Source organism: Podarcis filfolensis, assembly GCF_964270895.1.
Source record: "Podarcis filfolensis genome assembly, chromosome: 4".
Lineage (NCBI taxonomy): Eukaryota > Metazoa > Chordata > Lepidosauria > Squamata > Lacertidae > Podarcis > Podarcis filfolensis.
Genome location: NC_139607.1, coordinates 103263138 through 103278518, shown reverse-complemented (window position 1 = coordinate 103278518; position 15381 = coordinate 103263138). Strand labels below are relative to the sequence as shown.

The following is a 15381-nucleotide window of genomic DNA, read 5'->3' as shown; positions in this document are numbered from 1 at the left end:
CCACCATAGGTGAAAAAATGTACCTTCCACTTCCTTACATTTCCAGCATTTATTATTGGGCAAATGATATATTTTTGCGAGCTTGACTGGGGTCATGTACCACCTGTATATCATTTTCATAATATTCTCTCTTAAGGCATTACATGCCGTGAATTTCATACCTGTGGTCCATAACTGTTCCCAATCAGCAAACATAATGTTATGTCCAAGATCTTGTGCCCATTTAATCATAGCTGACTTAACCGTTTCATCCTGTGTATTCCATTTCAGCAGCAAGTTATACATTTTTGACATGATTTTAGTTTTAGGTTCTAGCACTTCTGTTTCTAATTTAGATTTTTCCACCTGGAAGCCAATTTTCCTGTCCAAATTGTATGCCTCCATTATCTGAAAGTAATGTAACCAGTCTCGGACTTTGTTTTTTAATTTCTCAAAACTCTGCAATTTCAGTCTATCTCCTTCTTGCTCCAAAATTTCCCAATATTTTGGCCAACTGGCCTCCATATTGAGTTTTTTCTGAGCTTTCGCTTCCATTGGTGACAACCACCTTGGGGTTTTGTTTTCCAGTAGATCCTTATATCTAGTCCAAACATTAAACAAAGATCTCCTAACAATGTGATTCTTAAACGCTTTATGAGCTTTAACCTTATCATACCACAAATATGCATGCCATCCAAACACATTGTTGAAACCTTCTAAATCCAAAATGTCTGTGTTTTCCAGAAGCAGCCAGTCTTTCAACCAGCAGAATGCTGCTGACTCATAATAGAGTCTGAAGTCTGGCAGGGCGAAGCCACCCCTTTCTTTTGCATCAGTCAAAATCTTGTATTTTATCCTAGGCTTCTTGCCCTGCCAGACAAATTTAGAAATATCTTTCTGCCACTTCTTAAAACATTCCATCTTGTCCACAATTTGTAATGTTTGAAACAAAAACAACATTTTAGGCAATACATTCATCTTTATAGCTGCTATTCGACCCATCAAGGAAAGCTTCAAATTTGACCATGTTTCGAGATCTTTTTTCACTTCTGACCAGCATTTCTCATAATTATTTTTAAACAAGTTCCCATTTTTAGATGTCATATTAATCCCCAGATATTTCACCTTCCTCACCACAGACAGACCTGTTTCATTCTGAAATTTCTCTTTTTCAAACAATGTCATATTTTTCTCTAAAACCTTAGTTTTGGTCTTATTCAATTTAAATCCTGCTACCTGACCAAATTCTTGAATTAGTTCTAAAACTCTTTTAGTACTAGATTCTGGCTCCTGTAACGTCAAAACTAGATCATCTGCAAAGGCTCTCAGTTTATACTGTTTGGCTCCGACCTGTATACCTTTAACCAACCGGTCCCTTCTAATCATATTCAGCAAAACCTCCAGGACCGATATAAAGAGTAAAGGGGAAATTGGGCATCCTTGTCGTGTCCCTTTTTCAATCTTAAATTGTTCCGTAACCACATTATTTACAATTAATTTAGCCTTTTGTTCAGAGTATATTGCACCTATACCGTTTTCAAAACCTTGGCCTACCCCCATACCCTGTAGATTCTTCTTCATAAAACTCCAAGAAATGTTGTCGAAGGCTTTCTCCGCGTCCACAAATATCAGAACAGCTTTAGTATTTATATTCACATCTAGCTTTTCCAAAATGTCAATTACATTCCTCAAATTGTCAGATATGTGTCTTCCCGGCAGAAAGCCCGCTTGGTCCTTATGTATCTCTTCAATCAATACTCTTTTCAGTCTCTTGGCTAAGATGTCAGCAAAGATTTTGTAATCCACATTTAATAAGGATATGGGACGGTAGTTTTTAAGTTGAGTCTTTTCAGTCTCTGTTTTCGGTATAAGTGTAATGTAGGCCTCTTTCCACGATTCTGGTGCCTTTTTCCCTTCCAAAATCTCATTACAGACTTCCTTCAGAGGTTGTACTATCCAATCCTTCAAGGATCTATAGTATCTGGAAGTCAGTCCATCCGGTCCCGGGGATTTGCCCAATTGCATATTTAAAATGGCACCTTCTATCTCCTGATCTGTTATTTTACAGTTCAACAATGCTTTACTTTCCTGTGAAATTTTTTGTAATCCATTTGTTTTCAAAAATCCATCAATGTCCCTTTCATTCTGTGGCCCTTGTGTGTATAATTGCTTAAAGTACTTCTGGAAACAATTTCTTATCTCATTTGGATTGTTTATATCTTTTCCTTCTACTTCCAGGTTTGTAATTGTATTCAGTTTTTGTCTTTTTTTCAGTTGCCATGCCAGTAATTTCCCACATTTATCCGCCGATTCAAATGTCTTCTGTCTCATTTGTTTAATTTTCCATTCTATTTCCTGATTCATCAATTCCATATATTGTGTTTGATATATCTTTATTTCTCTCAGAATCTCTTGTGACTTCGGCTTGGCTCTCAATTTTTTCTCACCTTCTTTAATTTTCTCCAAAATTTTATCTTTTTTCTCATTTTGCCTTCTCTTTTTTAATGCATTCTGTTGTATCAAAAACCCTCTCATCACAGCTTTACTTGCGTCCCAGATTACTCTTTTCTCCACGTTTGTTGGCAAATTTAATTCAAAATAGTCTTTTAGAGTCTTTTGGGCCTTGTTGTATACTTCTTCATCTCTAAATAAGGTGTCATTCATCCTCCATCTAAAGGTTCCGGTTGTTGTTGACTTCATCTCCATCTTTACAGCATTATGGTCGGAGCATGTTTTGGGGCAGATTTCCACTTTTTTAATTTTTGGAGCCATTCCTCTAGTAATCCAAATTTGGTCAATTCTAGTCCATGTCATCTTGGCTTCAGAGAAGAATGTTCCTTCTCTCTCCAGGGGGTTCTTAGTTCTCCAAATATCGATCAAGTCCATGTTATCAGTCATTTCAAAAAAAGTTTTTGGTAGTCTACCATCTTTGGTGACTACCTGTTTTTGGGCCTTGTCCATATTAGTTGATACAACTCCATTCATGTCCCCCATCAAAATTATGTTGTAGTCCATAAAGTCCATCAAAGTCTCATGCAGCTTCTTAAAAAATTCCGACTTCCCCTCATTTGGTGCATACACACCTACTATCAAAAATTTTTCCCCCTGAAACTGAATTTCAATAGCCAAATATCTTCCTTGCTCATCTTTGAGGATAAATTTCGGTGAAAATTTCTCCTTAGCATAAATCACCACTCCTCTTTTTTTGACTTTATCAGACGAAATAAATTCTTGCCCTAATCTTTTATTAACCAATATTTTCCTGTGTAGCCTCGTAACATGAGTCTCTTGTAGACAAATCAAGTCCAAATGTTCTTTCTTTAATATATGAAATATCTCTTTTCTCTTTCTAGGGGAGTTCAAACCATTACAATTCCAGCTTAAAAGTTGCAGAGACATGATTGGTTAATTAGTTTTCCCTCCTACTGCACCAAGTTGTTGTTCTTCTTCTGTCGGTAGCTTGTCTCTCCGTGGGCCGCAGCGTCCAGATAACAAATTTGCAATCTCCAAAAGCCCTTGTCCTGGCGTCAATACGTCCTCAGCAGAGTCCACTTCCTTCTGCAGGTCCTCTTCGTGGTCTTTCAAAAACTTGTCCTTATCGTTCACTGTCCTTATTCTTATTTTCTTTCCTCTATATTTAAAAGATAGGCCTTGGGGGAATTCCCACCTAAAAATTATTCTGTTTTTCCTCAGCAAAGCAACCAAATCTCTGTAGTGGGCCCTTACCTCCAGGATATGTTTCGGTATATCTTTGAAGATTTCCACATAAGTGTCCCCAATTTCCAGGGTTTTTTGGTAGTGTAAGTTCAGTATCTTGTCTCTTTCTTCCTTAGTTTTCAAAATTATCAGACAGTCTCTTGCTTTGTTCTTTCCTTGCCTTCTGCCAAGTCTAAAAGCACTCACAATAGTGAATTCTTCCTCCCCCAGGTCTTTTTGCCAAAATTGTGTAAATTCTTTTGTAAGAAATTCTACCAAGTTGTCTTTCTCACTTTCTGGCACGCCTCTTATTCTTAAGTTTTTCGCTTTCCTTTCAAGATCTATCATTGACAACGTCAAGTCATACTCTTCAAATTTCTTATGTACCGGTGGGATCTGTTCCTGGGCAGCAGTTGCAATTTCCTTGGCTTCTTCAGCAAGTTTTCTGGTTGACGCCGATTCTTCCAATAATTTTTCAATAGACTGCGTATTAGAATTCACTTTTTTCCCTAGTTCATTTATGCTTGAGGTATTCAAATTAATGCTTGCAGTGTTCGCCTCAATTTTTGCACAGGCCTCTGCTACTTGTTTATTTGTCTCTTCAACTCTGTTTGCCAATTTCTCCAGAGATGCATCAATTTTACCCAATGCTTGGGCTAACAGTTCATCAGTTGACATAACCTTTACTTTTGCCTGTGGGGCAACAGCTCCTGCTGTGCCCGCTACACCCCCCGTTGAGGGCCTTCTAGTAGTGTCTACTTTGTATTGTTTTCCAGACCTGGTGGTTTTTTCCTGTGTCAACTCTGCTTTGTCTGCCATAACACTCACATGCACTCCCAAGGTCAGTCACACACTTGGGGAATTTGTTTTGGTAGAATAGGAATTTTCCCACAGCAAAACTTGCAGTCTAAAATGTCTTTGCAACGTAGTTGCCACTAGGGGTCTCAAACCAGCTTCTTATTGCAACTTTATAGCCTATAATGTTCAAAAAGCCCCCGTTTCTTAGTATCAAATTAATATCAAATTTTTAGTCCCACAATGTTGCTTTTCCTTTCCCAGCTACTGTATCCTTTGCAGAGCTAAATCAAACTTTTAACTCTATTCTCCATTGACAGTTCCCTCTGGTCGGCTTCTCTGTCATAGGCAGTCCGTTTCCAAGTTTTAAAGTCAGCAGATGTATTTTAAAAAATTCCCTTCCTTGCAGGTCTCAGATCTTTCAATATCTCTCCACTGTTCCTGCTAACAGTGGAGTAAATTTTCTCTTCAGATATTGGGTTTTAATCCTCCCAAAAGTCCTCTTTCTAAATCCCAGCTTTGAAGTCTCTTTACTTTGATCTGTTAACAGTCCGGGAAGGCAGACTTCTGTTTTTGCCTTTCCCGTTTCGGCCGAATTTTTTACAAATTTTCTTCCAAATGGTGTCAAGTTCCTACTCACGGGTAGTTGTTTTCGAGTCCAATTAACCAGAGAAGAAATCAGCGCTCTCCGATCCTGGCTATGCGGCTTCGCTTCGCAGAGACGGGTAGACAGCTCTCAGCTCCGCACCCTTTACCCCCGGTCCGTTCCGGAGCCTTTAAAAAGGCTCCTTTGCAGCGGGGGGGGGCACAAATGGAGCCCGCCGAGCCTCCAGTTCACAGGCTTCCCCACCTGTGATTTTTTTCGGGTCCCCGCTTCGCCGTAGCGGTAGAACCCCAGCTCCACGAAGCCGATTTCCTCCGGTGTTCAGAGGAAATCCGCCATTACGATCGCCGGCGCTGACCGGAAGTCCCTTCTCTCCCTTAATTTTGACCCAAATGCTCTCACTTTGGCTTTGAGGTTCTAAATCTTGGATCTCTTCACAGGTATACACATCCCTGACATATAACGCCACTCCTCCTCCTTTCTTGTCTGGTCTGTTTCTCTGAAATAGATTGTATCCCTCCATTATTACATTCCAATCGTGGGACTTATCCCACCAGGTTTCAGTGATTCCTATTATGTCATATTTAGTTTGCTGTACCAAGAGCTCAAGCTCACCTTGTTTATTTCCCATGCTTTGCGCATTAGTGTACAGACATTGAAGTCCATTAATCATTCCCCCGTGTCTCTTATTTAAGGATTTTTTCCTCCCACCACTAGGTCTGTGTGCTGTTTGCTCCATTCGGTCTATGACATTTGGATGATCATCTTCATCAATTGATAGACTCCTACCTTCAGGAGCACTGTCTCCCTCCCCCACATTAGTCAGTTTAAAGCCCTCCTGATGAGGTTTCTGAGATTTTTTGCAAAAACATTCCTCCCAACCGTTGTGAGGTGCAGCCCAACACTTGCCAGAAGTCCATCTTCAAGAAACTGCATTCCGTGATCTAAGAATCCAAACTGTTCCTGTTTACACCATTTGCGAAGCCAGTTGTTCACTTCCACTATTTTTCCCTCTCTCCCTGGGCCACGTCGTTCAACTGGGAGGACAGATGAGATGACAATTTGTGCATTTAATTGCTTCAATTTCCTGCCCAGAGCCTCGTAATCTCTTTTGATCTTCTGGAGGCTGTTGCTTGCAGTGTCATTGGTTCCCACATGAACCAAGAGGAAGGGGTATTTGTCAGTGGGTTTTATGATTCCTTGCAGTCGTTCAGTTACATCTTGGATCTTAGCCCCGGGGAGACAGCACACTTCCCGAGACATCTTGTCAGGCCCACAGATCACTGCTTCTGTTCCCCTCAGTAGGGAATCCCCTATCACCACTACATGCCTCCTCTTAGGTCTGGTCGGGGTTCTTCCGTGAGCTGTCCGTTCCAAGGTCGCCTGCACATTCCCTGAGGGCTGACTTTGCTGCTCGTCTTCATATACCTGATCGACTGTAATAAGGGAGAGATCCTCAAATGGAGTCTGCTCTTCGTCTTCCATGCTAGGGGAGAGGACCTCAAAGCGTTTGTGTATTTCTAAACGATCAGAGCGAACCCTGGGCCTCCTACTTCTTTGAGTCATGTTTCTCCATATATCTGGCTCCTGTGTTGGTGAACTAGCCTCCTTCTCAGGGGAGTCCCCTGTCTCCTCCTTGGTGGAGATGGTGTGTTCTGTTGCTTCCGAGAAGAGCTCCAGCTCTCTAACTCTTTGGAGTGTATCTACACGTTCTTCCAGTTGCTGGACTTTGTCTTTTAAGAGGGCAATCAACATGCAATTGCTGCAGGTAAAGCTGCCTGCAACCTTTGGCAAGATGGCAAACATTGTGCAGGAACCACAGGCGACTGCAGCTGTTCCCTCACCCTCCATCTTGAGAACGTGTCGTTGGGGCTGACTACAGCGGTCCGCCATCATAAAAAGCGTGAAGACAGGACAAATAAATCCCCCCCAAAAAAACCTAGGTCTCCCCCAACAAACGTTTAAGACTAGCTCCCCTAAATCTAAAAGATGGATCAAACTGCGCGCGCCTCTGACCTTTGCACAGGGAGAGCAGCTAATCAGCCACAAGAAACACGCACAAGAAAACCCTTTTTGTTCCTTCTTCAGCTGCTGCCCTACAAGCTCAATCTTCCTCCAGTTCTGCCTCCTTCTACCACAGTTGGGCTGATCTGAACTGCCCAGGCATCTTAAATGTCAGCTTCAGAATTGTTAGGAAAGATAAGTAGATTCTGTCAGGTTTTCTGTTTTTGTTTTTGCTGCTGTCAGTCTTGGGTTGACCAAAGAGACTACTGACACTGGAGATGGAGGGGATGCCATGACTGGGCCAAACAACATCTGCCCCAGAGAAGAGCCAGGCTGATTGAATCTTAGGTAGTACTAGCAGTGATAATAATAGCAATAATAATAATTTTTATTTATACCCTGACCATCTGGTTGGGTTGCCCCAGCCAATCTGGGAAGCTTCCAACACATATACAGTGGTACCTCTGGTTGCGAATGGGATCCGTTCCGGAGGTCTGACCAGATCCCGAGGTTTACACAAACTGAGGATCACTGTTCTGCGCATGCGCATGGATTTGTCGCTTTCATAAGCTGATGTTTATATAACCTGAGGGTTACGTAACCCGAGGTGCTACTGTATAAACATGAAACAGTAATAATAGCATCTAAACCAATGAAAAAACTACAAAATTTTTACAAAAAGTACAAAATTTATAAAATGAGTAACTTACTTCAAACAAAGCAACATTCAACCAACGATTAGAATCCAATAATAAATACATTGGTTTATTACAAATAACAAAGGTAATAAACACACAGCCAACTGCCTTCTCTACAACAAATTTAATGAGCATTATTCCCTAACTGAGGACTCCATTTGTTCCTGAGGCTCTAATCCCTTTTTCTCTCCATTGCAGATTGTGATGAATTTGAAATCAAGAACAAAGGTGACCACAACACAATCTGCAGAGTGGAGAAGTCACGTAAAAATTTGGAATGTGGAAAGAGCTGCAGTCAGAGCTCCGATTCCAGTTCCCATCAACGAAATCTCATTGGAAAGAATACCTATCAGTGCATGGAATGTGGAAAGAGCTTCAGTAGCAGCTCCAATCTCACTTCCCATCAAAGAATTCATACAGGGGAGAAACCCTATCAGTGTATAGAATGTGGAAAGAGCTTCAGTCAGAGCTCCAGTCTCACTTCCCATCAGAGAATTCATACAGGGGAGAAACCCTATCTGTGTATGGAATGTGGAAAGAGCTTCAGTAGGAGCTACAATCTGACTAAACATCAAAGAATTCATACAGGGGAGAAACCCTATAAGTGTATGGAATGTGGAAAGAGCTTCAGTATAAGCTACAATCTTACTTCCCATCAAATAATTCATACAGGGGAGAAACCCTATCAGTGCATGGAATGTGGAAAGAGCTTCAGTAGAAGCGACGATCTCACTAAACATCAAAGAATTCATACAGGGGAGAAACCCTATCTGTGTATGGAATGTGGAAAGAGCTTCAGTATGAGCTCCGATCTCACTAAACATCAAAGAATTCATACAGGGGAGAAACCCTATCAGTGCAATGAATGTGGAAAGAGCTTCAGTATGAGCTCCCATCGCATTTCCCATCAAAGAATTCATACAGGGGAGAAACCCTATCAGTGCATGGAATGTGGAAAGAGCTTCAGGATGAGCTCCAGTCTCACTTCCCATCAGATGATTCATGCAGGGGAGAAACCCTATCAGTGTGTGGAATGTGGAAAGAGCTTCAGTAGAAGCTCCGATCTCACTAAACATCAAAGAATTCATACCGGGGAGAAACCCTATCAGTGTGTGGAATGTGGAAAGAGCTTCACTGATAGCTCCAATCTCACTTCCCATCAAAGAATTCATACAAGGGAGAAACCCTATCAGTGTGTGGAATGTGGAAAGAGCTTCAGTATGAGCTCCAGTCTCACTTCCCATCAAAGAATTCATACAGGGGAGAAACCCTATCAGTGCATGGAATGTGGAAAGAGCTTCAGTATGAGCTGCAGTCTCACTTCCCATCAAAGAATTCATACAGGGGAGAAACCCTATCAGTGTGTGGAATGTGGAAAGAGCTTCAGTATGAGCTCCCATCTCACTTCCCATCAAAGAATTCATACAGGGGAGAAACCCTATCAGTGTGGGGAATGTGGAAAGAGCTTCAGTCAGAGCTCCTCTCTCACTTCCCATCAAAGAATTCATACAGGGGAGAAACCCTATCAGTGTGTGGAATGTGGAAAGAGCTTCAGTCAGAGCTCCAATCTCACTTCCCATCAAAGAATTCATACCGGGGAGAATCACGGAATTGTAGAATTTTTGAGCTTGAAGTGATCCCTGGTGCAATATATTCCACCCCTTGTGATGCAGGCATAGCAAGTAAAGCATCCATGACAGATGACCATCCAACTTCATTTGAAAACTTCAAAGAATGGAAATTCCAGCACTCCCAAGGGAGTCCAATCCACTAACAGCTCTTGCTGTCAAAAAGTTCTTCCGCATGTTTAGTCAGTCTTTTTTTAAAAAAACAAAACTTGAAGGCATTTGTTTGTGTCCTACCCTGTGGAGCAGGCGTCGTATTGGGAAGACCCAGTTCTCCGAGTGCATGTTCTGGAAGTTGGGCAATAGGGGCAGTACAGGATTCCTTTTGGTGTACCGACCTCCACACCGCACCAAGGATTCCCTGCCTGAGCTGCTCCAGGTCGTGGCGGATGTTCTCCTGGAGACACCTAGTTTGGTTGTCCTAGGGGATTTTAACATCCACGCCGACATGACCTTACAACAGTTGCACTGTTTTAGTGTTGTTAGCCGCCCTGAGCCCGGCTTCGGCCGGGGAGGACGGGATATAAATAAAATTTACTATTATTATTATTACAAGGGGCCACTTGGGACTTCGTGGAAAGCATGGCCTCCATGGGGCTTTCCCTGAATATGTTTGGCCCAACTCATAGCCGCGGACATAACTTAGACCTGGTGTTCACCTCTATGGATGTTGGTGATCTAACACTAAGTAAAAGCGAAACTAAAGAAGTGCCATGGTCAGATCACTTCCTGGTGCAACTGGACTTCTCCGCGAACCTTCCCCTCCTGCAGGGAGGTGGGACCGATTCAGATGGTCCGCCCCTTAATGGATCCAAATGGTTTCCAGAGAGTGGTAGGGGATGTTTTATCCCATGTTGATGGCCTTTCAGCTAATTTCTGGTGGCCCGCTGAAATGTGGAGTTAACCAGGGCTATTGACTGGCTCCGAAGCGCCCTCTCCGATTGCATGGAGCCCGGACAGCCCCGTGGTTTTCTTCGGAGCTGAGGGTGATGAAACAATCGCTGAGATGGCTAGAGCGCCGGTGGCGGATAACCCATTCTGAAGCTGACCGGACACGGGTTAGAGCTGAATGTTGAGCCTACCAAGTGGTGATAGCGACAGCCAAGAAGACTTTCTTCACCGCCTCTATTACATCTGCGGAAAACAGCAGCAGGAGACTCTTTCAGGTGGTTCACAATTTAGCAGTACCACCTGCTCCATTAGGGCCCAGTACAGGCCACATGATCTCCTGCAATGATTTTGCAAAGATTTTTGCGGACAAAGTTGCTCCGATTCAAGAAGACGTAGACTCCACCGTGGGAGCAGGGCAGGAGAGTGCTAGAGTCCTGTCTAGTCAAGTTGGATCAATTCCAATCTGTTACCCCCGAGGATGTGGACAAGCTGCTTGGACGAGAGAAACCAACCACTTGTCTCCTTGATCCTTGTCCATCCTGGCTTATAAAAGCTGGCCAAGAAGGGCTGGGCGATGGGCTTCGTGGGGTGGTGAAAGCTTCCCTCCGTGAGGGAGCCTTCCCGGACCCATCTTTGGATGTGGCCACGATGGCCAACTATCGCCCAGTCTCAAATCCTCCATTCTTGGGCAAGGTGATTGAGCGAGTGGTTGCTGAACAACTCCAGGCACGCCTGGAGGAAGCGGACCATTTGGATCCCTTCCAGACGGGATTCAGGCCTCAACATGGGACTTGAAACTGTCTTGGTCGCACTGGTTGATGATCTCCGGCGGGCTAGGGACAAAGGTGAGAGCTGTTTCCTAGTTCTGCTGGATCTCTCAGCGGCGTTTGATACCATCGACCATAACATCCTTCTGGACCGTCTTGAGGGGCTGGAAGCTGGGGGCACTGTCATACAGTGGTTCCGCTCCTTCCCCCCTGGGCTGTGTTCAGAAAGTGGTGGTGGGGGATGAGTGTTCAGACCCCTGGGCTCTCACTTGTGGGGTGCCTCAGGGATCCATCCTCTCCCCCATGCTTTTCAACTTCTACATGCAGCCGCTGGGAGAGATCATCAGGGGGTTTGGACTTGGTGTTCATCAGTATGCGGATGACACCCAGCTCTACCTCTCTTTCAAATCAGAACCAGTGAAGGCGGTGAAGGTCCTGTGTGTGTGTGTGGAGGTGGTTGGAGGATGGATGGCAGCTAACAGATTGAGGTTGACAAGACAGAAGTACTGTTTTGGGGGACAGGAGGGGGCAGGTATGGAGGACTCCCTGGTCCTGAATGGGGTAACTGTGCCCCTGAAGGACCAGGTGCGCAGCCTGGGAGTCATTTTGGACTCATAGCTGTCGATGGAGGCACAGGTCAAATCTGTGTCCAGGGCAGCTGTTTACCAGCTCCATCTGGTACACAGGCTGAGACCCTATCTGCCTGCGGACTGTCTCGCCAGAGTGGTGCATGCTCTGCTCATCTCCCGCTTGGACTGCTGCAGTGCGCTCTACGTGGGGCTACCTTTGAAGTTCTACCCAGACACTGAGGTCCAGCACCGAGGGCCTTCTGGAGGTTACCTCACTGCGAGAAGCTAAGTTACTGGGAACCAGCCAGAGGGCCTTTTCGGTAGTGGTGCCCTCCCTGTGGAACGCCCTCCCACCAGATGTCAAAGAGAACAACAACTACCAGACTTTTAGAAGACATCTGAAGGCAGCCCTGTTTAGGGAAGCTTTTAATGTTTGATGGGTGTGGTATAAAGAATAAATATTAATAATAATTATCATTTTATTTTCTTTCTCCTGTAGTAACCTATGTTATCCATCATTTGAGAACCACAATATTGTTCTCCCTTTGCTCTTTTTTCATTTTTATCACAGTCTTTGAACTCTAATACTTTGAAGGAGCGAGGTTTTAATTTCATGAAGTGAGGCAGCTCATCCTCTATTAACAGTCGTAGTTGAGATTGGAAGTCCATGTTGAGGGTCTGGAGAGAGTGTTCAGATGAGACTTAATCTGGAGGGAGAAGCTGTGGGAAGACTTCTTCTGGGGTCTCCTTCCATTCGGGAGGGGAGAGATTTTCTAGGAAAAGGAGATTTCTGTGTCAGTAAATAGGACTCAGAGGATCCCCTGGGTCTGGCATACAAAGGAAAATACCTCGGGAGAGGGAATGCTAAGAGAGAGGGGATCCGAGGAAAAGTGGCCCCTCGCTCACGGACCAAAGTATGAAGCCATGAAGGAAGCTGGGCTGTCCTGTCCTAACTAAGGAAGGGAATGAGAGAGAAGCAGCAGAAACAGAGTTAAGCCTTTTAGCGTTTATTCTGGATACCTGAAGTGTAACAACTGATTATGAGAGGAGGGAGTGTAAGAGAAGCTGTGTCTGTACAGTGGTACCTCCGGTTAAGAACTTAATTTGTTCTGGAGGTCTGTTCTTAACCTGAAACTGTTCTTAACCTAAAGCACCACTTTAGCGAATGGGGCCGCCGGAGCACGATTTCTGTTCTCATCCTGAAGCAAAGTTCTTAACCTGAGGTACTATTTCTGGGGTAGCAAAGTCTGTAGCCTGAAGCGTATGTAGACATATGTCACGCAGACATATTGGAGACATATGTCACACAGAAAATTTCAGAATGGATGGGAGAAAGCAAAGATTGGTTGGGAGCTGTTTCAGAAATAGATCGTGTGAAAATTGAGAACGGAGGCAGCCAGATGTTTTATTAACACTAGTAACAAAAAGAGTGAAGGACGCAATCCTTCAGAACAGTTTTTGAAAAAAATCATGTGGTTGCCAGACAAAAAGTAGATATCTTTAGAGAGATTCCACTGAAATTGAGACTTAGAAGAACTAAATATAGATATTTAACAATAGCACTCAGGAGAGCTGACATTAGATATAAATGAGAATTCCCAGAGGGCATTTCCTTTACATACACGAAAATGAGATACAGGCTAACATCAGAATTTCAGAGAGTCCTTTGACAAATACAGGAGAGACTTAGATTCCAACTGCTGAAAGGCACATACGGTATTCTGTTAGAATGGGAGACGAAAGACGAAGAGGTGAAACCAGTTATGATTAAATGGGCACAAGATATAGGTCATAATATTATTGTGGAAGATTGGGAAAGGTTATGGAAAACCAATTTAAAATTCACAGAGTGTTCCTTGCTGAAAGAAAATTATATGAAGATGATATATAGATGCTATATGACACCAGTGCAGTTAGGAAGAATGAACAAAACCAGCTCAAATATGTGTTGGAAGTGTAAAGAAAGAGATGGGACTTTTTACCATATGTGGTAGGATTGTAATGAAATCAAAAAGTTTTGGGAAATGATATATAATGAGTTGAAGAAAATGTTCCAATTAACATTTGTTTAAAAACCTGAAGCATTCTTGTTAGGGATTGTAGGAAAAGACCTGCCAAGGAAACTGAAAAATATCTTTATGTAAGCAACAACGACGGCAAGAGTCTTAACAGCACAAGGATGGAAGAATGAGGAAATCCCGACTAAAGAACTATGGCAAGAGAAATTGATGGAAATCAGAGAATTGCCAAAATTGACACACAAACTACGTGACAAGGATAACTGTGGTTTTAAAGGTGAATGGGAACCCTTTACAAAGTACTTACAGAAGCAACAAAATGAACTGGACTCCTTGGCAGGTTTTGAATAAACATTTACAAACTTTTTATTGATAACATTTAGATAGATAAATTAAGGATCTGTACAGTTTTGTAACATGCAGAAAATAACATATGTTGATAAACCAGAGAGAGGAGCTGAGGGAAGTCTGGGGAGGGGAGGGTGGGTCAGGTTTTTTGGAGAGGGGAAAAATAAGGGGGGGAATTTAAGGATGATATGTATTTTGATAAAATGTTATGTTGAAATTACTAATAAAAATATTTAAAAAAACATTTTGAAAGTGTGTTTGTGTGTGTGTTTACAATCAAGCAGTGTATACATTTTATGAAAATTACAATAAATTATAACATTATATAACATAAGCAATTATAAAAAAAATTAATAAAATAGCGCACTGTCTTTCAGGTTGTGTCTTCCTGGAGTTCCACAACTTTGCTGGGTGGAGAGGAAATGGTCTCTCCTCCTTCATCTCAGCTCCACAGCAGTTCTCTCAAAAGGACTTGGCACTCCAGAAGGCGGAACTCAGAGCCCTTTATAACATAAAAACATCATCAAACAAGGAACTTATGGTGCTGGGCAAATAGTAGTAGTATTAATAGAGGTGTCCTCCCAAACTCTGCCTACCCTCCAACATGTTGCAGAGGGAAATTGGGACCCGTGACTTTTGGGGCCACGCTCCTGAATGAGTCACGTAACTCACGCGAGAGCAAGGACCCCCCAAAATGGGTGTCTTTTGGGGCCACAGTTTCACGGGAGCCAAAACAGGACATCCTGGGAGCCAATCAGAAGCCAGGGTGGCTTCTGGAATTGCAGGACGTCCCACTCAAAGCAGGACAGTTGACAGGTATGTGAAGACCGCCAATGATGGAGAGTCCACAACCCATAGTGCAGGCACCCCCAAACTCGGCCCTCCAGATGTTTTGGGACTACAACTCCCATCATCCCTAGCTAACAGATCCAGTGGTCAGGGATGATGGGAATTGTAGTCCCAAAACATCTGGAGGGCCGAGTTTGCCTATGCCTGCCATAGTCAATATGGCTGCCTTTCCCACTGGCTGAGATGCTTCTGTCCATTTCATCTGCTTAGCCAATCCAGATATTCACGGCCAACAGGTCCCACCCCTGCCTCCAGCAACTCTCTCCCATGGGAATGTCTTGGCCAGGAGGTGGCTCCTGTTGTCACTTGTCTCCCCTTCTCTCTGTGGGAATCAGGGAACGGGAAGGGGAAAGAAACCAAGCTAGAAGATGATCACAGGGGTGTTTTTTTTGGGGGGGGGGCTTGTTAACAGTCCTGTGTGGCACTGAGGCATCTGATCAAGACCTGCATTTTAAACTGAGCTTAAAAAATATATTTGCAGGTGCTTGTGTGTTTCATGCCAGGCATTAAGCAGCTGGCTGAGTACTCTGGCAGTTGT

General features: G+C 43.4%; 2 protein-coding genes across 2 annotated transcripts in view; both read left to right on the top strand.

The window, feature by feature from the left end:
- Positions 1–9895, top strand: part of LOC310760733 (uncharacterized protein) — a 73605-nt gene extending 63710 nt beyond the window's left edge. Inside the window, exon 7 of the mRNA XM_083609815.1 lies at positions 7975–9895. Coding sequence (XP_083465941.1) covers positions 7975–9413 — 1439 coding nt within the window. The 3' untranslated portion in view covers positions 9414–9895. The remainder of the gene's footprint in view (positions 1–7974) is intronic.
- The window catches only part of LOC310761883 (uncharacterized protein), a gene marked incomplete at its 3' end in the record, with an annotated part of 95645 nt that overhangs the window by 63240 nt on the left and 17024 nt on the right, over positions 1–15381 (top strand). The gene's annotated exons all lie outside the window — the stretch shown is intronic.